This window comes from Rhinoderma darwinii, chromosome 2 (genome assembly GCF_050947455.1).
Source record: "Rhinoderma darwinii isolate aRhiDar2 chromosome 2, aRhiDar2.hap1, whole genome shotgun sequence".
NCBI classification, from domain to species: domain Eukaryota; kingdom Metazoa; phylum Chordata; class Amphibia; order Anura; family Rhinodermatidae; genus Rhinoderma; species Rhinoderma darwinii.
In genome coordinates this window covers 167,393,141-167,414,729 of record NC_134688.1, presented here as the reverse complement: position 1 = coordinate 167,414,729, position 21,589 = coordinate 167,393,141, and the positions used below count along the sequence as shown (strand labels likewise).

Below are 21,589 nucleotides of genomic sequence, written 5' to 3'. Positions count from 1 at the left end.
TCGATACGATTTTTGCAATGTTTTCAAGATCCATAACTTTTATTTTTGGGTCAAGAAAGCTGTCAGGGCTTGCTTTTCGCGGGACAGACTGACATTTTTATTGGTACTATATGGGTATATGTGACTTTATCACATTTTATTCCATTTTTTTGGAGAACGTGTGACCTAAAAACAGCGATTTTGGCGTTGTTTTTCCCAAAAAAAATGTCTTACGGTGTTCAGTGCGGGATAAATTACGTGACAGTTTTATAGTTTGAATCTTTACTTATGTGGTGATACCAATTAGGTAGTTTATTTTTTATTTTTCATTTTTTTCCCAATAATAAAACACTTATTGTGAGTTTTTTTTTTAGCTTAAAACTTTTATTTTGACTTGAAGGTTTGCAGCACTGATCTCTATACTAATACACTGCACTACCTATATAGTGCAATGTATTAGAGCTGTCAGTGTGACACTGTCAGCAAGCCTATCAAGACCTGCCAGAGGTGTGTCCTCATAGGCTTCCGTACTTGGCGGAGGCCACTGTCCGGCTACGGTTGCCATATCAACCATCAGCACCCCTGTGATCGCGTCGCAGGGTACCAATCTGCTACAAACCTCTTAAATTTGGCGGTCGCGATTGACTGCCGCTTTTAAAGGGTTAATCACAGCGAGCGCTGGACCGCTTGCTGGTGACAGGCGAGTGTCAGCTGTCGGAAAGAGCTGATCTCCCGGTTCCCCAACACTGTCCGTTATGACAGTGAGCTCCGGGAATGGTTCAGTAACTGCATGTCCTGGTGCGGCAAGTAACCTCTCGCCAGGACGTACAGTGCCGACTCATGCGGGTAGGGGTTAATATAAAAAGGTAGCTGAAGTAAGATACTCCTAATTTAATAGGATGCACACGGCTCTTATTAAATTATGAGAATCTCTGGCTGTCTGTGCGCTTGAAAGGGAATTCTATGCCAGCTACGAGCTAGCTTATATTTCAGCTATAATTTACTCCATCTTGTGGTGTTAATTTTAGTGCCCATTTTGAAGAAAAATGTTGTGGGTAGCGTAATTGCATCAAAAGTCACACATTTTTGCGCAAATTGGAAGTTATGTTTAAAGTAACTTTTCTACGCCAGAAAACTGGCGTACAAAAGTTGAATAATTCCCCCCCCCCCCCCTTGTTGACCAAAAGTGTTCAAGGAACCACAAGCCATGTCTTCAGGATTAGTCATTAAGACAGATGTGCTTCTTATTGATTAGTGATTATTAAAACACCTGTGTAATGTTAACGAAATCTCACATCTGGACACATAGCACATTGGAGTACCTTGAGGACAGGTCTGGTAAACCGACAACATTAACCCTTTTCTGACATTTTACTTATTCTTCTGTCATAGCCGGGTAGGGGTGGTATGGAGCAAGCTCACGGGCCGAGCCCGCTCAATACTACGTGAGTTGACTGCATGATACAGCGGGATCCCGCTAGTTTAACCCCTCAGATACCACGGTCAATAGCGGGGTGCCAATGGTTCTCATGGCAACCTGGGGGCCTAATGAAGGCCTCAAGGTCTGCCATCTTTGTGCTCCATAGGCAAGGCTTAATAGGAAATTGTAACCCTATGACAGACTAATAAAAATAGGAAAAAAAACAGTTAAAGGTTTTTTTTTCTGTTTGTTTTTTACAAAAAAAATTAAAAGTTAAACAAAAAAAACAAACCTTTTCCTCCTAAAGCAATAAATAAAATAAACATCATTGGTATCACCGCATACGGAAAAGTCTGAACTATAAGAATATAATATTTAACCCGACCAGTAAACATGTTTGGTCTGCTGCTCGTTACTAAAATCGCTCGTCCCCATACATTTCCATCATGTCAACAGCACATCTGCCTGCTTACACAGGAAGATGTGCTACAGACAACGATAATATTGAAGGCATTTAAAACAATACAATCAGCCGATGAACGAGCATTTGCTTGTTCATTGGCTGATCGTTGACCTGTTTACACAGGGCAATTATCGAGAAAGAGCGTTGCCCGATAATTTGCCAGTTTAAAAGGGGTCTTACTCTGCTCTGGGATAGTATTCAGATGGGGTCAGCGAGTGCTGTCGATTTTTTTCCACTGACTATTCATCTGTTAACTGTTTGCATGCTATTCGTCTGCCATCCACTCCATTTATGTATCGTCTCTATCTTCTACGGCCCTCCGTATTCGGTTCCGCTCATCCACTGGTGAGTTCCTTGTGCCTTTTTTTTCTGTCATTATTGATGCGTGCTTCACCCATGTGATAGTGATTATCTGGTGTTGTGATCTTGAGCACCAACAGCAGTGTAGCACTCGTCCCTCAAAAACCAAGGCCTCATACAGCTTTATCGACTGAAAAATAAAAATGTTATGGCTTTGGGATGGTGGGCCGAAAAGGGCCGAAATGAAAATCCCAAAAAAATGGCTTAGGTGAGAAGGGATTAAGAGTTTGACAATGCCTGTTCTTCAGAAGTCTGGGTTTGCAATTTTCATTTTTCTTGCGTTTTTATCATATATATTTTTTTTTTTCTGTTAGGTAAACTCCCATGTCTCTCATGTTTAAAACACAACAAAAACGCACACATTCTATATTATTTTATTTTTTGTAAGATTAGAATAACAATGGGAAATCGAATGTCTGGGTGGAACATAACATCATACATATATGCACTGGGTTATAATTTATGGATTAAAGTGAATAAGACGCTTCTGATTTTTTTTCCCGCTATGTGTGAATGAGATTTTGCACTATAATTTGCGGTGGAGTTTATGTGTAGCTTCTGCAGCAAATCTGCCACGTCTGAATACCAATAACTGTGCTACTATACCAATATAACACAATATTGTAGTTGATCCCTATACTTTTGAGGAATGGACTATAGAACATTCATGTGTGTGTCACTTATTACCTCCAAAATTCATAAAACGTTAAAAAAAGTGCCCTTTATTTCATTAGCTGAAATGTTCATGAATTATTTGTCCGCAAAATATCTCGTATACTTGCAATATCAGTTGGAGTGGTCCGGCAGCAGCCTCCTGCCAAGAAAAATATACATATAGAATTTGTCACCACATAATTAATTATAAGAGATTGAGCCATTCTACTAAACTGAACTATGGATTTCATGTCTTGCACACCAAGTGTCCTCCTATAAGTGGAAATTTCTAGCAGAGATATTTACTGGTAAAAGGAAAAAGTAGTCTGCCATTTTAATTTTTTTTTTAGTATATTTATTAGAATCTGTAGTATATTTATTGGAACAATTTTGTTTATTTACTATAATCTGGGATACCTGAATAACGTATGAAAAGCAATACATAAAAAGGTATCTACAATATTTCAAATATGTTAAAGTGTCGCTAAACGTTTGGCAAACTTCTTACATAGTGACATTTCAGAACTTTGGATTGGTGGGGGTCCAAGCACCGAGACCCGCACCAATCGCTAGAACGAAGCAGCTGAAGCACTCGTGTGAGTTCTCAGCCGCTTCGTGTCTGTTCGGCTTTTTCCAGAAATAAGTGTATCGGTGTACAGACTCAATAGAAAGTCTATGAGCCCGTACTCCGGTACATCGGCTTTCCGGAAAAAGCCGAACAGACACGAAGCGGCTGAGCGCTCACACGAGTGCTTCAGCTGCTTCGTTCTAGCGATTGGTGGGGGATATCAGTGCTCAGAACTCCACCAATCCAAACTTATGATATGTCAGAAGTTTGTCAAACGTTTAGCTACACTTTAAAGAAAAATTTGTTTTAGTTGTCAATGTCTAATATTACATATCAACATGTTACCAAATGCACCTGTAGTAAATAGAAGGTTTTTCAACATCTAAACATCTATCCATCTATCCAATGACCAGGATAGATCATGGCACTATTTGGGTTACAAGCGGCTCGATGATTTGTTGTGACTTGACTACTTACCAATCCATCTTGCACCCAGCTGAACCCATTCTAAAGTATATTCAGAGAGTGCCTTATCTGCATTTGAACCTTGCCAGCTGTATTGAAAATAACAAAAAAAAGTATCAATAAACATGAAAATCACTTTTTGTACCCAAAGAAATAACTTAAAAAGGACCTGTCAGAAGGATAGATAGAGCATGACTACTGTATAATAGACTCCAAATTTCTACTTGGCCTTTTGCTTGATCCCCTATTAGTTACAAATAGATAGAACTTGTTAACACCGTCAGCAATATGTTGATTCTTTATTGTGACTATACACCCTAGTTACGTACCCCAGGTCATGGTTCCATTTCTCGCCACTATTGGGATAAACAATCCAGTCAATCTTCCGAACTTGTTTTTTGTTGGCAGATGTAAGGAGTGGACCAACAAAAGCAGGTGAACAGCAATTGACCCCTACAGCCACCAGTTGGTTGGATCTTGCTGCAATGTTTACTGCCTCATCAAACGTCTCTCCGAAGCTTGTCGCTGACATGCTCTAGAACAGACCATTAGTGCTTAGTCAAGGACTGCGTCATATTTCCTTTGGGAATTTACACATAATGTGGACTACAGGCAGACTACTATCTTGTATGTAGATAAACTATAGAGAATAAAACCATAACAATGGAATCATGTCAAAATAGTACAAAAACAGTTATTCTAGTTATTGATCACGCACCTGACAAGAATAGGAAAGCCAAGCTGTATTATTTGGGAACTCTCTGAGAAGCTGTACAAGAGCTTCTGCTTCCTTTTGACTAGGGATGGTCTCGAAAGCAAAGAGGTCAATTCCAGCAGCTGCTAAACACTGCATCTGTATCCGATGCCAATCTTTTAACTCCTGCCTCCAAAAAACAGGAATTATTAGACAATCGGTGCATAATGAAAGCCTCTGAAAACAGGTCTCAATTAATATGGCAATAGACCGACAAAAGACTAAGAAAATAGTGAATAGTTTATAAACAAGTAAAATCATGACAAATTAAATTCCTATTTCTGATTCACCCACCCTGACCTGCTGCAACATTTACCCATCTTCCACCTGGAATAGGAGGCAGCACTTACCTCAATACTCATGTTTTTCCCATAACTTCCTGTGTACTCAGAACCATCATGGAGGAAAGCTCCATATGGGCCTATTGATCCAGCAATTACAATTTTTCTTTTTTCTACAAAAGAAAGACCAATTAAAGTGACCAAATCATATGCTTATTGTTTGGATCTGGTCAAAAACAATGAGGAAGACATACTAAGCATAATACGTCAGAATTTTGGTTCAATTTGTGCCAAAAACTGTCATACATGTCTTGCTCCACATTTATTATGTATTTTAGACACTTTTTGCGCCTCACTAGACCGTTTTGAAAAAGGTCTAGAAAAGTGGACGTTGCTTAGCAGAAAGGAAAATGCCATAAAATGTGCCTAAATTTACTCAATATACTGTATTGTAATTTTTGCATTTACGAAGAGATTATATATCCCCTCGGCGGGCTTGGCTGTTTCCATACTCCTGGCCACCTTATAAGTCAGTGTCTGGAGAACAGCGAGAGCAATAAAAAGGTAGGACAGGGGTGAAAGGGTCCCAATGTAGAGATAGGTAGGACCAGAATCTATCGGACGTTTATGGCATATCCTATTGATGCCATAAATGTATTCCCATCTCAGTCCCCTTAAAAAGGGAAGGCTAATGTGATTTCCAGGCATTAGAAATCAAGCATAGCCCGTCCCTGATGGAATGGCTTTCAGAGTTTTCCATGATACGACGAATAGAGGAATTGATAGCATATTTTAATACTGCGTATTTGTATATAGCATAGTGTATACTGCTTTGGATGACAAATTTGATATCACTTGGCAGCCGTGGCTCTTGTTCAAATAAACCTCTGTTTTCCAAACCTGGCCATCTGGGACAACTTGGTCTTCAATTCAAAACACCCCCCCCCCCTCTCTTAACCTACTATATGTTTCTTGTTTTTACTTGTGGTGTGTCCTTGTCGTTTATGTATAATGCTATACTACAATTTCTGTTTATATAGTTCCTGTTTTTGTTGGACGGGTCATCTATAAAATGCCTCATACGTACATTTATATGAACATGCTGTGCTGTTCTGATGGTTTTAACCCCTTAGTGACCAGCCCATTTTAGGCCCTAATGACCAAGCTATTTTATTCGTTTTTCTATAGTCGCATTCAAAGAGCTATAACCTTTTTATTTTTTCGTCTACATAGCTGTATGAGGACTTGTTTTTTGCGGGATTAGTTGTGCTTTTTAATGGCACCATTTTTGGGTACATATAATTTTTCTATTAACTTTTATTAACCTTTTGGGGGGGGGGGGGGGATTATAAAAAAAAACTGAAATTCCGCCATTGTTCTATGCGTTTTTAAATTGACGCCGTTCACGGTGCGACGTAAATAACATGTTACCTTTATTCTATGGGTCGGTACGATTACGGGAATACCACATATGTGGAGGTTTTTTTATGTTTTACGACTTTTGCACAATAAAAACACTTTTGAACTAAAATTATTTGTTTTTGCATCGTCGCTTTCCAAGAGCCGTAATTTTTTTATTTTTCCATCAATGTAGTGATTTTTTGGGCTTGTTTTCTGCGGGACAAGACGTAGTTTTGAATGGTACTGTTTTGGGGTGCATGGGACTTATTGATTCATTTTTATTATGACTTTTTTTGGGGGGCAATGGAAAAAAATTGCAATTTCGCCATGGTTTTTTGTGTTTTTTTTTTACGGTGTTCACTTTGCGGTTTAAATTACATATTACCTTTATTAATGGAGTCATTACGGTCGCGGCGATACCACATATGTGTACTTTTTTTTTTTTTTTTTCTTACTGTACGTTTTATTAATAATCTTTATTTCACATTGATGACTTATTTTATTAGTCCCACTAGGGGACTTTACTGTGCGATCTTCCGATCGCTGCTATAATGCTCTGTTATACTTCGTATACCAGAGCATTATTGCCTGTCAGTGTAAATCTGACAGGCAATGTTAGGACGTGCCTCCGGCGCGTCCTAACAGGCATATGTCCAGTGCAGACCTGGAGGCTTTTATCAAGCCCCCGGATGCCATGACACCCCATCGGAGACCCGCGATTGCATTCGCGGGCCGCCGATGGGTGACAGAGGGAGCGCACTCCCTTTGTAAACAAAGTTAAATGCCGCGGTCGCTATTGACGGCGGCATTTAACGGGTTAAACGGCCGCGATCGAAGTAAACTTCGATCGCGGGCGTTGGAGCAGGAGCTCAGCTGTCATCAGACAGCAGAGCCCCGGCTCCTGCCTGCACGGGAGACCCGTGCAGGACTTAGACTAGACTGACGTGAAAAGGCGTCAGCCTAGCCTAAAGCCCATTAGTGAATCACGTGAAAAGGCGTATTAGTGGTCACTAAGGGGTTAATATGTGCCAATAAAATCTGGATTGAACCATAAAGGGAACATTCACCTTCTGGACCATTTTTTTTTTATTGCTCCAATGCATCTAAAATAAAATAATTTTATTTTTTTTAAATACGCCACTTTGCAAATAGCCTTAATTAAAAACCTTGTATCACTTTGTGTCTACAGCTTCTATGCAGGCCTATATATATCTGTGGTACCAAACAAACAAACCTAATGTAGTCTGATCCTGCAGTCATAGTCTCTTATATCTATCCCCCACTTCTTACGAACATATATTTAGTCGGATATCGAAAAGTTGAGGCAAATAAATGAGAGAGCATGACTACAGTATCAGACTACACAGGGTTTAGTTGTAGTCTGTTACCATGGAGACATAAAGGTCTCCATAGAAACTGTGGATACAACATTTTTGATTTTTAATTTGCAAAGTGCCTTTATTTTTCATTTTTGATGCATATTTTTAGACTGTGAACCGAATACTCCATAACAAATGCACATAAGAAATTTAGTATAACAAGAGAAATGCACATTCCTACACTGAATGACAGTTGAAGGTGTATGTTCCTATTCTTCATATTGATATATATGGATCAGGGGCCTCAAATAAACATGAGTCAGAAGGTGAAGAGAAAAAAAAAATGCAGTGTAATTACGGGTATCGGCGCCAGGCTGAAGAGGATCAGGAACGGAGTCAGGTGCATAGGATCTAGGAGATCTTTTATTGAGAAGACGACGCGTTTCTGGACCGGACTGGTCCCTTCGTCAGGTCAGTAGATATTGTATACTGACCTGACGAAGGGACCAGTCCGGTCCAGCAACGCGTCGTCTTCTCAATAAAAGATCTCCTAGATCCTATGCACCTGACTCCGTTCCTGATCCTCTTCAGCCTGGCGCCGATACCCGTAATTACACTGCATTTTTTTTTTCTCTTCACCTTCTGACTCTCACCTTGTCCCAGGTACTAAGGATTTAGCACCAAGGGACTGCAGTGGGTGGCAGCCGGCTATCTACACTTCACCACCTCATAAGAGGCTTGGAGGAGCGCCGCCATCCCCTCACGTTTTTGCTGTACTAACTCAAATAAACATGAACCTGGTAAAATAAGTTTTACCTGAGCACTGCATTGTGAAGTCTTTAGCCGAGTCTTTTGCTTGACTTACTGCTACAGTAAAAAGGTTTGCTGCTTCATCAAAGTTCAGTCCAAGATGCTGTTTAAATCCTTCAATACTGGCCTGATATGTTGCTGTGCTCAGTACATCAGCACCACTCTTGAGAAAACTGTACAAAAATAATAAAAGTAACAAAAAAATAAAATAAAAGCAAAATCATCCCCTGCCGGCATGTGTAAAAAATCAAACATTTTCTACACTATGAGTTCTAAAGATTTTGAGTGATCACGGTCTGCAATTTCACCAATTGTAAAAATTATATTTCAAAAGTCAAACAGCTTCAAGAAGAAAAATTTGAAGATAAAACGTTTAGCTAACAGCAATTTACATACACAACGTCCTGATAATTGTTTTTTTATTTTTAAAAGTCATGTGCTCGCTTACACTAGTTCTCTATTAGAGCTAAAAGCTAGCAGATACATTGTTGATATACTAATCTCCAGTATAACACGGAAAACAGCTTAGTTTAGCCCCCTATATTAAAGGAGTTGTCTGGAGGCACAAGAAACATGACCACTGCTTTTATAATATGAAAGTAAAAAGACTTACTAAATAGTTTCCATTAGCCAAGATGCCCTGATCGCCCGAACAGAGAAGTGCTCACAGTTTAGCCGTTTTTTTTAGAAAACTGATGTGTTGTCACAGGGAGCTGCCTCCCTATCCTATATGTGTCGGCGCATCACTGGTCCTGGTATCCTCCTCTTTCCCCTCCGGCTCGGGTTTCCCTGCCCTCCCACCCGGCTCTATAGTATGCCGTCCAGCCCATTTCATTCATATAACGATTGACGCGCCAAAGGCCCCTGCATCACCGACACAAAGTAGGGGGATGCAGGTGTCTTTTCCGACACATCAAAGTTTCCTAAAAAACTATTAAACTTCATTAATCACATGACTGTTCCCCCATTGAGGTGACCAGAGCATTTTTGCTAATGAAAACTAATTAGTAAGTGCTTTACTTTTAAATGATAAGTGCAATGGACAGCAATGGGAAAACACCTTTAATTCAGACCTCAGACCAGACCCCTAAATTAATTCAGACACCAGACCCATATGTTACTACAGACCCCAGACCAGACCCTTACATCACTTCAGTCCACAGACCAGACCCAAAAATGAATTTAGACCCCAGACCAGACCCTATGATTAATTAAAACCCACACCAAACCCCTTATTTGAGGGAACAGAAGAGGACTGTGGAGTTAGAATCGGGGTAAGTTTTGGGTGGAGTCTGAGTTGAAGTCGGTAGAAATGTACTGACTCCAAAATTAAAATATTTTTTATTAATATTGTATTCATTTTTTTAATGCATAGCTTGTTGCATATTTACTTTCATAGGAATTTTATTCATATAAATATGTTATGTTCTATAGATCTGGCAGCGATCAGCCGATGAACAAGCAAACGATTGTTCGTCAGCTAATGGCATATTTTATGCGGCCAGAAAATGGTCGCTTGTCGGCAGCATATCTCCCTGTGTAAACATCACGTGCTGCCGTCAAGATGAAAACGTATTACGATAGTTCATCCTCGTACTCAGGGCAGATTCTAGCTTTTCTGCTGCCTGAGGTGAAAATTTAGCCCCCCAGATCTTTATTGACATCCCCCTGGCTGTTCTACATCACTAGCAGCCTCCGACAACTCTTGCTGATGCGCCATTGCTTTGTACTCCCCTGACACGCGCGGTGCAGCGATGAAGCTGGGCAGAGAACACATCGCTGCACGGTGCGTGCCCAAGTAGTACAAGGCAATGGCGCATCCGAGAAAGTTGGAAGAGACTGCTAGTGATGTACAACAGCCAAGGGCATGTCAATCAAACATGGAAAGGTGGCTATGTGACTCTTCAGGATTGCGGCACCGCCCAGGACCCCTTAATGAGTAACTAGCATATAGTGTGCACCGTTTTAAAAGTTGATTTTATAGATTTTGCTGCATCTGAAAAAAACATATAGCGGAATGTTTGGAAATATTGTCAGGTCATGTATTACAGCATGGTGGTGGTTCAAGGGGTTAAAACTACCTGACAAGTTCCAATTAAATATACAATGAATTGAAAACGATTCCATCTGCCCTGCAATTTTGTTATTATAAATATATCCTATATAATTACAGCTCCAGAATCAAGCTCATACATATATAAGGCTCCAGAACAGAGCTCAGTACATATATACAAACACCAGAACCAAGCTCAGTACATAAATACAGCACCTGAACCAAGCTCAGTACACAAAAACAGCACCAGAACCAAGATCAGTACGTATACACAGCACCAGAACAAAGCTCAGTACATATATACAGCACCAGAACCAAGCTCAGTACATATATACAGAACAAGAACCAAGCTCAGTACATATATATACACAGCACCAGAACCAAGCTCAGTACATATATACAGTACTAGAACCAAGCTCAGTACATACAGCACCAGCACAAATACAGCTCAATTTAATGCAACCCCTGCCGTATAGGTTTGTATGGCGTAAAACTATAGCTCCCAGCATTGCCTGAACAATAATAAGGATATGCTGGGAGTTGCGATTTCACAAAAAAGAAAAACCATACCACCCATTATCTCGCTGCAGATCATACATTCGACTACAGTACTGATTAGAGGAAGACTAAACATTTACATTAAGTGACCTCTTCTCAGATTCTAGTTATTTTTCTCTTTTCTTCTCCATCTGGTCCAGACCTCTATGATGATAGTAGCCCGTTTAGATAGTCCCCACATATAGCCCCCATGTAGATAGTGCCCACATATAGCCCCCCTGTAGATAGTGCACCACATATAGCCCCCTCTGTAGATAGAGCCCCCCTGTAGATAATGCCACTCACACGTTTAAGAGAAAAACCAAAACTTTACATACTCACCTGATCCCGTTCCCACACTGTCCTCTTGCAATGCAGGCCTGCTCTCTTCTGAGCAGGTCTGCTGGGACTGAACAACACAAGCGGAGCGATGACATCATTGCGCCGCTTGCGCCATTAAAAGGCACGGAGCAAGTCATTCTGTCCTGCCAATCAACGCCATAAGCAGCCGTTTGGGTAGTTGAAAGGCACTGATTGGCATGCCCTGCCATTCAACGACGCAAGCAGGATGATGATGTCATTGCGCCACTTGCATCATTGAAAGGCGCTGAATGGCAGGGCACGGAACGGTCAGTGCTTATGCATGTAATTGTATCTGCGTCCTATAGACCCAGGTACAATTATACTGCAGGAGGGGGTGGCGGGGGCTGGTTTCAGTGGCGCCACCCCCTCAGAAAGGCAGCAGGCCGCCGCCTGAGGCGAGAAGTTCATCTCGCCTCATGGACGGTGCAGTCCTGCCGTACTTGTGATCATCACTCCATGTAAATGGAGCAAACAAGTGCTGATCGATATGCTGTATTGTCGATCGGCTCTAGTTTAAGAGGCAAAACATCTCCCTGTGTAAACAAATCTTAAGGCCCCTATTTATAAAAAAAAAAAAAATACGTGATAACTAGGATGTTCAAGTGGCGATGGAAAATTAAGTATCGCCACTCCTAGGTTCTTTACTTTCCCTTAGAGTAAAAATCTTCATGCTGCTGTGCCAAGGCCCTTAGTTAACAGGTTCCCGACCGCTGGCCGTAAATATACGGCCAGCGGTCAGGGTCTCTAAAGTCCGGCGTATAGTATATATACGGCCGCACTTCAGAGACTGTGCACGCGCGATCGCGTGCACACAGCTCTATGCCCTGGCTGTTGCTAACAGCCATGGGCACTGGGCAGAATGTCAGGGGTCAATCTTTTGGCCCCTGAACATGTGATCGCTGTGACAACCAATCACAGCGATCACATGCATTTCTGCATAGAAAACAGTGTGCACGCGATCGCGTGCACACAGCCCTGTGCCCTCGCTGTTACCAACAGCTCTGGGCACTGGGCAGAGTATCAGGGACCAATCTGATGGTCCCTGAACATGTGGTCGCTGTGACAACCAATCACAGCGATCACATGCATTCCTGCTTATAAAACAGTGTGCACGCGATCGCGTGCACACAGCCCTGTGCCCACGCTGTTACCAACAGCTCTGGGCACTGGGCAGAGTATCAGGGACCAATCTGATGGTCCCTGATCATGTGGTCGCTGTGAAAACCTATCACAGCGACCACATTTGTTTTATTTTGACTTTTCTGGCAGTAAATCTCCTGCCTCTTTTCTTCTCCTCAAACATTGTTTCAGTTTGAGGAGAAGAGGAGACTCGGGAGAATTGCTGCCAGAAGAATACAGTTACAGTTACAAAAAAATACAGTTACACTCTAAAACATTCTCTGTATAGATAGATTTCTATCTATCTATACAATCTATCTATCCATCTATCTTTTTTTCTATCTATCTATCTATCTTTCTTTTATTCTATTAGAATAGGCAGGTAGGGAGTATATAATTATATATATATCCACATATATATAATATATATAGCAATAGCGGTTTATTTTTTTGTTAGCGGTAGTGTAGATATATATAGCAGTTAGTTTGTGTGTTTTATATAAAAAAAAAATAAAAAAAAAAATATTTGTTTAGTTAGTGTTAGTTACGTTATGGCGAGGAAGTTGTTTAGCGCCGAGGAGGCATACGCCATGCTGTGGTCTGAGTCGGAGACCGCATCAGAGATGGCGTCCGAGATGGAACCTGTTTTGGGCAGTGACGATGACAGCGTCACTTCAGGTTCATCTTCAGGGGACGTTGTCCCTGATGCAGTCGAAACTGCAGAACATGAAAGCGCAGGGCCAAGTAGCGCTGTAGCACGGGACAGCCTGGTCCCTCCAGTCCAGGCTCTTGTATGGGCACCTGCCCCATCTTTTGGGCCTAGAATCCACGGATTTACGGCCACTCCTGGCATAACCGTGGACAATACAAATTTTGTCCAAATGGATTACTTCCATTTATTTATAACGGACGACATCCTAAATCAGATTGTCCACGAAACAAATTTATATGCCACGCAATATATAAGGCAGAAACCTTCATCCACCCATGCCAGAGATTGGACGCCCACCAATTTGCAGGAATTAAAAATTTTTTTGGGGCTCACCCTAAATATGGGTATTGTCAAAAAGCCCTCCATTAGGTCTTACTGGTCAACAAGACCCGCCCAAGCCACCCCAGTATATTCTGCAGTAATGCCCAGGTCTCGTTATGAGACAATAATGAGGTTCCTCCACTTCAATGACAACGCACAGGCCCCCCCAAGTACCGATGCAAACCGGGATCGGTTGTTCAAAATAAGACCGCTAATAAATTCCCTGAATAATTTATTTCTGCAACTCTACACCCCTGAGCAGAATGTAAGTGTGGACGAATCCCTCCTCAACTTTCATGGCAGACTTAGCTTTCGCCAATATCTACCTTCCAAAAGGGCAAGATATGGCGTTAAGCTCTACAAATTGTGTGAAAGCGGGTCAGGATATACCACCGCCTTCAGGATTTATGAAGGGCGGCACCGCACAATAAATGTTCCTGGATGCCCCCCTGATCTTTCCACCAGCAGTAAGATTGTGTGGGAGATAATGCAGCCTCTGCTTCACAAGGGGTACCACCTGTACTGTGATAATTTTTATTCGAGTGTGCCCCTGTTTAGGCATTTGCATGCTGCAAGGACTGGGGCATGTGGTACCATGCGCAAAAACCGAATTGGTTTTCCACAGCAATTAGTGGGGAAGCGCATGGTAAAGGGGGACTCCTGTGCTTATGCATCTGAGGAATTGCTGGCGGTCAAGTTCAGGGATCGCAAAGATGTGTATGTGCTAAGCACGATTCATACCGCAGGAACAGTGGCAGTGAGGGAAAGAGGGGCAACATCGGACAAGCACAAACCAGTGAGCGTGTCCGAATATAACAAGTACATTGGGGGGGGGTGGATTTAAGCGACCAGGTTTTACAGCCCTATTTAGTAAAACGCAAAACTAAAACCTGGTACAACAAAGGTGGCCATTTATTTGTTACAGGTGGCCATCCACAACTCATTTGTGCTCTATAAAAAAAACAGAGGCAGAGACACATACCTGGATTTCCAGGAAAAAATTATTGAAGGCCTCATTTTTGATGTTCAGGACACCCGAGAATGCCCCCAGTCTGAGGATGTCACGCGACTGACTGAAAGACACTTCATCAGTCGGATTCCCCCAACAGCAACCAGAAGCAACCCCCAGAAAAAGTGCCGCGTCTGCAGAAAAGACGGGCACCGCAAAGATTCCCGATATTTCTGTCCCTCATGTCCCTCACAACCAGGCCTGTGCATTGAGCCATGTTTTAAAAAATACCACACTGTTCTGAATTATTAGATTTTAGTTAATTTGTTGAAAATATATTTGCCCTACATTACGTTTTTATTTTTCCCCTGATTTTACTCCAAGGGTGAGGGAGGGAATGGGTGGGGGGTGGATGTCATGTTTGCATATTCTCTAAAGTTCATCTGCTGGAGAGCTCCATTTGCATTAACCTGCAATTTCTTATTTTAGAAAACCCCAAAAAATAAATTCCCATTATACCCCTAGATGAATATTTTGAGATTTCTGCTTCAAGAGCAGATATTTTGGAAGTGTTATAGAAACTCTGTTGAGTTTTGTAAACCCAGCTTTGAAAAAAAGCGATTTGTGAAATAATCTTCTTCTATCGTCCGCCCTCCTACTTCTCTATGTGATAAATAAGGCCACATATTTGGTATCCCCATGCACGGGAGAAGTGGCAGAATGTGAACGGAGATTAATTTTGACCGTGGTCTATGCCTGGTGTGAAAAATACTGGTATAAACTGACGCATTTGCTAAAAAATTGCTAATTTTATTTTGATCCATCTTATTCAAGAAACTTTCAGAAGAAAACTGGACTGTCTAAAAATATGATAAACCCCTTGAAGGAAACCTTGTGGGGTCTACTTGTGTGAATGAAGTCATTTATGGGGTGTTTCTAATGTTTCAGCAGCATTAGGCCCCCCAGAAAACAGTATGCGGCTATAAAATCAAATGCAAAATTCCTGGACCGAAAAGGCCAAAAAGCCTCCTTTTATGCCAAGCCCTGGCACATGCCCGCACAGTGAATAAGGCACACATATTTGGTATCCCCATGCACGGGAGAAGTGGAAGAACGTGAAAGGAGATGAATTTTGGCCGTGGTCTATACCGTGTGTGAAAAATGCTATCATAAACCGACGCAATTGTTAAATTCTTGCATTTTTTTCCAATTTTGCCCACTTGAGAAAAAAAAAAAAATGATATATACTGACAAATGCCACTAAAACAAAGCCCTATCTGTCCTTTAAAAAGAGTGTAAAATTCAAAGATGAACTTTATTCACCTGCTGAGTTATAGTCATCTAAAGAAGCGCATAGCAAAATTGTGACATTTGCTCTGGTCATTTAGCTGTAAAACAGCCTAGTCCTTAACCGGTTAAAATCTCAGAATCTGTGCACATGCTCAGTAGTGAAGTTCCTCCTCTGAAGACTAGAGTAGGGCTTACTAGTGGGCACAAGCCGTTTTACCTCTTTGGTGGGCCCAGTGCTAAAAGTTATATGAGTGGGTCCTCCTCCTGAATAGACTGGAGCGCTGAGAGTTAATATTATCTTTGCTCCCACTGATCAGGCTTCAGTTAGGGCTGTGAGTACCAGGGCTTATAGGGGGACACATACACAGGGGAAGTTGACACATAATGCAGCTCTCCCCGTCTCTGGGTGTTTGCCTCCAAACCACCCCCTTTATAAGTTTTTAACTGTGTCTGATTTCCAGGACATACAGCTATATAGCTGCAAAAAATTATCTTCCTGCAGTAACATATCTATACACACGCACACTGTTCTCTCTTTTCTTACATTACCAACTACACATACACCTATACACCGCGAGCAGGCAACCAGGCTTATTATACATGAGCCATTTATGAATGAGTCAGAGTTGGTCAGTGGAAAAAATAGAGGCGTCAGAGTTGGAAGCTGAACCGATTCCACAACCCTGCACCAAACCGCAAAATGAATGTGCCCCCCCCCCCTAAATTTGCTTCCATCTTCACGTCTCATTAGATGTTACATTAGGGATGCACGATGAATCGAAACTTCAATACCTTGCATCCCCACATGGTTCGATACAGTCATGTATTTCGATACTAAGCTGTGCGGCCGCAGTATCGTAACACATGAATGTATGAGAGAGGGGCTGCGGGTGTGTAATACAGCCATCGCCCCGCTCCTGAGTCCTGACAAGTGCACGCTGTCAGGATGATGCGATGCGGCCAGCGCTGAACTGATTGCCGGCAATGAAGACAGAACATGGCGGGCGCGCTACAAAACACCCCCATGTCCTGTCCTCAGTGCCTGCTCCGCCGCTCATTAGTGCAGCGCCGGCCGCATCACCTCATGCTGACCGTGCATGCATTTAATGTCAGGAGCGGGGCAATGGCTGTATTACACAGCCGCAGCCCTGCTCTATAATGGCGGAAATAAGAGAAACCTCTTATCTCCGCCGCTATTCCCCTGAATGCTGTAATCAAAGCGGACTGCAGCATTCAGGGGAAAATGAGAAGGGGGATGCCCCTTGGATCGCATCACAGGAATCCCTGTGACGCGATTGAGGGAAATACCATATATGGCCAGACAACCCAGGGTCCATTGAAGGACCCCAGGGCTGTCTTACCATATTTTCTGTTTTTAGGGCATACTTAGTACACAGGCAGTTGTTAGGACATACCTATGAGTACACAGGCTAATGTACTGGGATATAGATATAGGCCAGTACATTAAAGTTTAAAAATAAAGTAAAAACAAAGTAATGTTAAATTTAAAAAAATACACATACACCTTTTTTACAATAAACATTAAAATAAGTCTCAATACATAATATATACACATATTCGGTATTGGCGCGGCCGTAATAACATGCACAACTATTTTTTTTTGCATAATTTTTGATGTGCATGCTGTAAAAAAATAAAATAAAAACTGCTTTCTTTCACTTATTGTGAGGCACGAGGTGTGATGAATTTAACCTCCATATGCCTCACATTAATAGTAATTAAAGAGACTCTGTCACCACATTATAAGTGCCCTATCTCCTACATAAGGAGATCGGCGCTGTAATGTAGGTGACAGTAATGCTTTTTATTTAAAAAAACGATCTATTTTCACAACGTTAGGAGCGATTTTGGTTTATGCTAATGAGCTTTCTTAATGCCCAAGTGGGCGTACTTTTACTTTCGACCAAGTGGGCGTTGTACAGAGGAGTGCATGACGCTGACCAATCGGCATCATGCACTCCTCTCCATTCATTTACACTGCACTATCGATATAGTTATATCACTATGTGCAGCCTCATACACAAGCCCTAACATTACTAGTGTCCTGATAATGAATACACATGAAATCCAGCCTGGAAGTCATGTGTACTCAGAATCCTGACACTTCTGAATCTTTTTTCACTTGCCGGAATCTCACAGAAAAGAGTCAGAAGTGTCAGGATTCAGAGTACACATGACGTCCAGGCTGGATGGTCATGTGTATTCATTATCAGGACACTGTAGTAATGTTAGTGTTTGTGTATGAGGCTGCACATAGTGATATAACTATATCACTAGTGCAGCGTAAATGAATGGAGAGGAGTGCATGATGCTGATTGGTCAGCGTCATGCACTCCTCTGTACAACGACCACTTAGTAGAAAGTAAAAATACGCCCACTTGGGCATTAAGAAAGCTCATTAGCATAAACCAAAATCGCTCCTAACGTTGTGACAAAAAGATCGTTTTTTTAAATAAAAAGCATTACTGTCCCCTACATTACAGCGCCCATCTCCTTATGTAGGAGACAGGGCACTTATAATGTGGTGACAGAGCCTCTTTAACCCCATCATGTACCTTACACATAACCCCATCATGTTTCTCAGTCATAATGGGTTAAATTACTATTAATGTGAGGCACATTCAAAATTCATCACACCTCGCGCCTCACATCACAAAATGGAAGAACTTTTTTTTTTTATTACTGTTGGCAAAGTATCGTTTTGGTATCGAAATCGCAATACTAAAGGAAGTATCGGTATCGAAGTCCTAATTCTGGTATCGTGACATCCCTATGTTACATGACTACCTGGAAGGAGGTCCACCAGCAAGTGAAGCAGTGCACCGTGGTAAGTGTTTTGTTCAAGACTAAGTATATTTGAGAGAATTTTCTTCTTCTACATCCAGCACATAACCAGGATCTCAGAAAAACCCTTTTGCATTATAGTCTTTTCTAATGAAACAAGTCTAGGATACACATGCATAGTAAATGTTTCATCTAAGATAAACCTACTTCGTGTGTACAGTCTTAATTGCTCGAGGATTAGTATGCAGAAGTCTTGCACTCCACAGTGGATCTCCCTAGAAAACAAACAAGAAGAATGCAGCAAGGAATAATTGTGATAGAATGGCAATTTCATCAAATTTTAATAAATCAAGAAGTTTAAAGGAAACTCCAGCATACACGGTCTTTAGTACAGAGCCTGTAGGGGCGGGGCATGACACAGGCATTAGGTCTTTGGTGTTATTGGAATCTGTGTACCACCTCCTTTTTGGCCAGTACGTTCCTTTAATATATGTTTTTAAATGTATTTCTGATTCTTTTAGGGCCCCCTTTCTATTAGTGAAAGTGAAAAAGTGACACAAGGAAAAACCACGTTTGTCCATTACACAGAAGGCAAACAGATTTCAATGAGACAGGGGGGGGGGGGTAAATCCATGGACAAAGCCTCTTATCATATTAGCCAATTTCTACTATAAGGCCCATGCTGCAGATTTTGTGGCAGAGATTTCTGCAACTGAAAATCAGCTCCATTCATCTGAATGAATCTTGCAGAAATCTATGCACCTGCTACAGAAACAACCCCATTCAGATGAAGACCTTGTTCACACAGCGCAGATTTGCTGCAGATTTTGCATGCAATTTTTAAGCCAAAACCAGTATTGGATCCAGGAGAGCAGACCTTCCTTCAGATATTTCTTCTGTTTAGGTTCCGTTCCTAGTTTTGGCTTAAAAACTACATGCTAAGGTTTTGTTCACATCTGCGCCGGGGCCCCATTCCGACGTTCCGTCTGAGCTTTCCCTCGGAATGGGAACCTGACAGAAACGGAAACCAAAGGCTTCAATGGTGACGGATCCGGTGACAATGGTTTCCGTTTGTCTACGTTGTGCAAGGGTTCCGTCGTTTTGACTAAATCAATAGCGTAGTCAACTACGCTATTGATTCCATTAAAACTACGGAACCCTTGCACAACGTAGATTGAAATCAATGGTGATGGAAACGGAAACCTTTGGTTTCCGTATGTGTCAGTCAGGGTCACGTTCCGACGGCAAGCTCCGACGGAACATCAGAACGGAGCCCTGGCGCAGATGTGAACGAAGCCTAAATCTGCACTGAACAAGGCCGAATGGAACTGATTTTCAGTCGCATAAATTTCAGCAAAAAAAATCTGCAGCTAGGGCTACACGACGACATGAAAATCGCTGTGTCACTTTCGACAACACAGCTAATGATTATCTACGTTGTTGCATTGCGATATATGACCTAATGCAACTGTGACTGTCTAAACTTGCTGAATTTTGGGTTGCAGGTCGCATGTTTTCCATAGACAGAAATGTAAACCGTGTGTGAATGCACCTCTCTTGCGGCTCAGGTTAAACAGGTCTTTATAAGGTCATAGGAAAAAAATACAACTTGTCACGCCCAAAAAAAGTTGCAAGTGTCAAATCGCATCTTTTTGTTGCACAACACAAGTCGTCCTAGCCTTAGGCGGCTACATTCACACAACAGGGAATAATGGTCTTGTGACGAACGTTTTTTTTAACGGCCATCACATGGCCGTCTTCAGAACAGTGTAGTTCTATGGCTGTATCCACACGGCTGTTTTTTTTAACGGCCAGTGAACACTGGGACATGTCCTATTTTTGGTCATTTTTATGGCCAGACGGCCCTCATAGAACTCAATGGATCCGTTTTTAATGGCCGTTTTTCAGGAATTAATCCTTGTGACAGCCATTAAAAACTGATCCTGCCCCTCACAAGAGGATTTCCCGGGCACAGTGCTACTTTATGCGATGAGCCCGGGGATTCTGCTCCTAGAGGGAGCCCCTAACGTCACTGTCCATATATAGACAGTGATGCCAGGGGCTCCTCCTAGAGTGGAATCCTGGGCTAGAGCGTTGCTAATGCTTTGACTGGGGATTCCGCTCCTGGTTGAGGTCCCTGGCGTTACTAAAACTGGTCAAGCAAAATCGTGGGATTTGGGTGTTACAGCCTTTAAAATGAGCGGCAGCATGGTGGCTCAATGGTCAGCGCCGTTGCCTTGCGGTCCAGGGTTCAAATCCGACCTGAGTGACGCTTATATGTTCTCCCAGTTTGCGTGCACTCTTCAGGTATTCCAGATTCCAAAACCATGAAATAGGGTGCGTGTCTGAGGGAAATTATAACGTGAGCTCCATTGTGTACAGGGCCTGATGTGAATGGCAACAAATCTCTGTACAACGCTGTGGAATATGTTGGTGCTATAGAAGCAACAGAAAGAAATAGTACATTTATACCTGCCTGAATGAGGCCGGAGCTGGATATTTCATGGTGACCAGCAGAGTAACAATCATTTCTGTGTTTGGGGACTATACTATTGTTTTGAGCCAGGAGGAATATTCACTGGTTGTCATTCACATAGCAACACTTGACTGACTGGCACATTTTCCACTTGGTGCAATGTAAATATACAAATGTTCCCGAACAGAAGACACATAGCTGCCATACTTCTCTCCAGTTACCTGTATAAGGAACCCCGCAGCTTCCAATTCAGTAGATAAACCTCCACTCAATATCGTGACTTGCTCGGCCATAATAGCGGTCCCCTCTACCAGGAGCCTCTATAAATTCTGCACCTTGTACTGGCCTCGCAGCACATTGCACTCAGCGGCATGACGTAATACTTTACCCTGCTAAATTCAAAAAGCAGGCATTAGTCAGCCCATCCCCTAGGTGGCGCTTGGAGAATGTAGAAACACTCAAGACAGAAGACAAATCACAAGCGGTGGAA

At 42.0% G+C, this 21,589-nt stretch overlaps 1 protein-coding gene across 1 annotated transcript; it reads right to left on the bottom strand.

The window, feature by feature from the left end:
- Positions 1 to 2,610: 2,610 nt before the first annotated feature.
- LOC142740859 (betaine-homocysteine S-methyltransferase-like) lies at positions 2,611 to 21,585 on the bottom strand. Its single transcript, XM_075850281.1, has 8 exons — positions 21,321 to 21,585; positions 18,831 to 18,898; positions 8,481 to 8,647; positions 5,014 to 5,117; positions 4,628 to 4,789; positions 4,239 to 4,444; positions 3,922 to 3,998; positions 2,611 to 3,036 (listed from the first exon to the last, which is right to left on the bottom strand). Exons 1-8 carry the CDS (start codon positions 21,390 to 21,392, stop codon positions 2,966 to 2,968), a joined length of 927 nt encoding a protein of 308 aa, XP_075706396.1. The 5' UTR covers positions 21,393 to 21,585; the 3' UTR covers positions 2,611 to 2,965.
- Positions 21,586 to 21,589: the final 4 nt, after the last annotated feature.

Coding starts and splice junctions, on each gene's coding strand:
- LOC142740859 (XM_075850281.1), bottom strand. CDS start 21,392: ATGGCCGAGCAAGTCACGATATTGAGTGGAGGTTTATCTACTGAATTG. Junction 5,118..8,480: donor CTTCACAATGCAGTGCTCAG/GTAAAACTTATT, acceptor TTTCTTTTGTAG/AAAAAAGAAAAATTGTAATT. Junction 4,790..5,013: donor GGAAAAACATGAGTATTGAG/GTAAGTGCTGCC, acceptor TTTTGGAGGCAG/GAGTTAAAAGATTGGCATCG.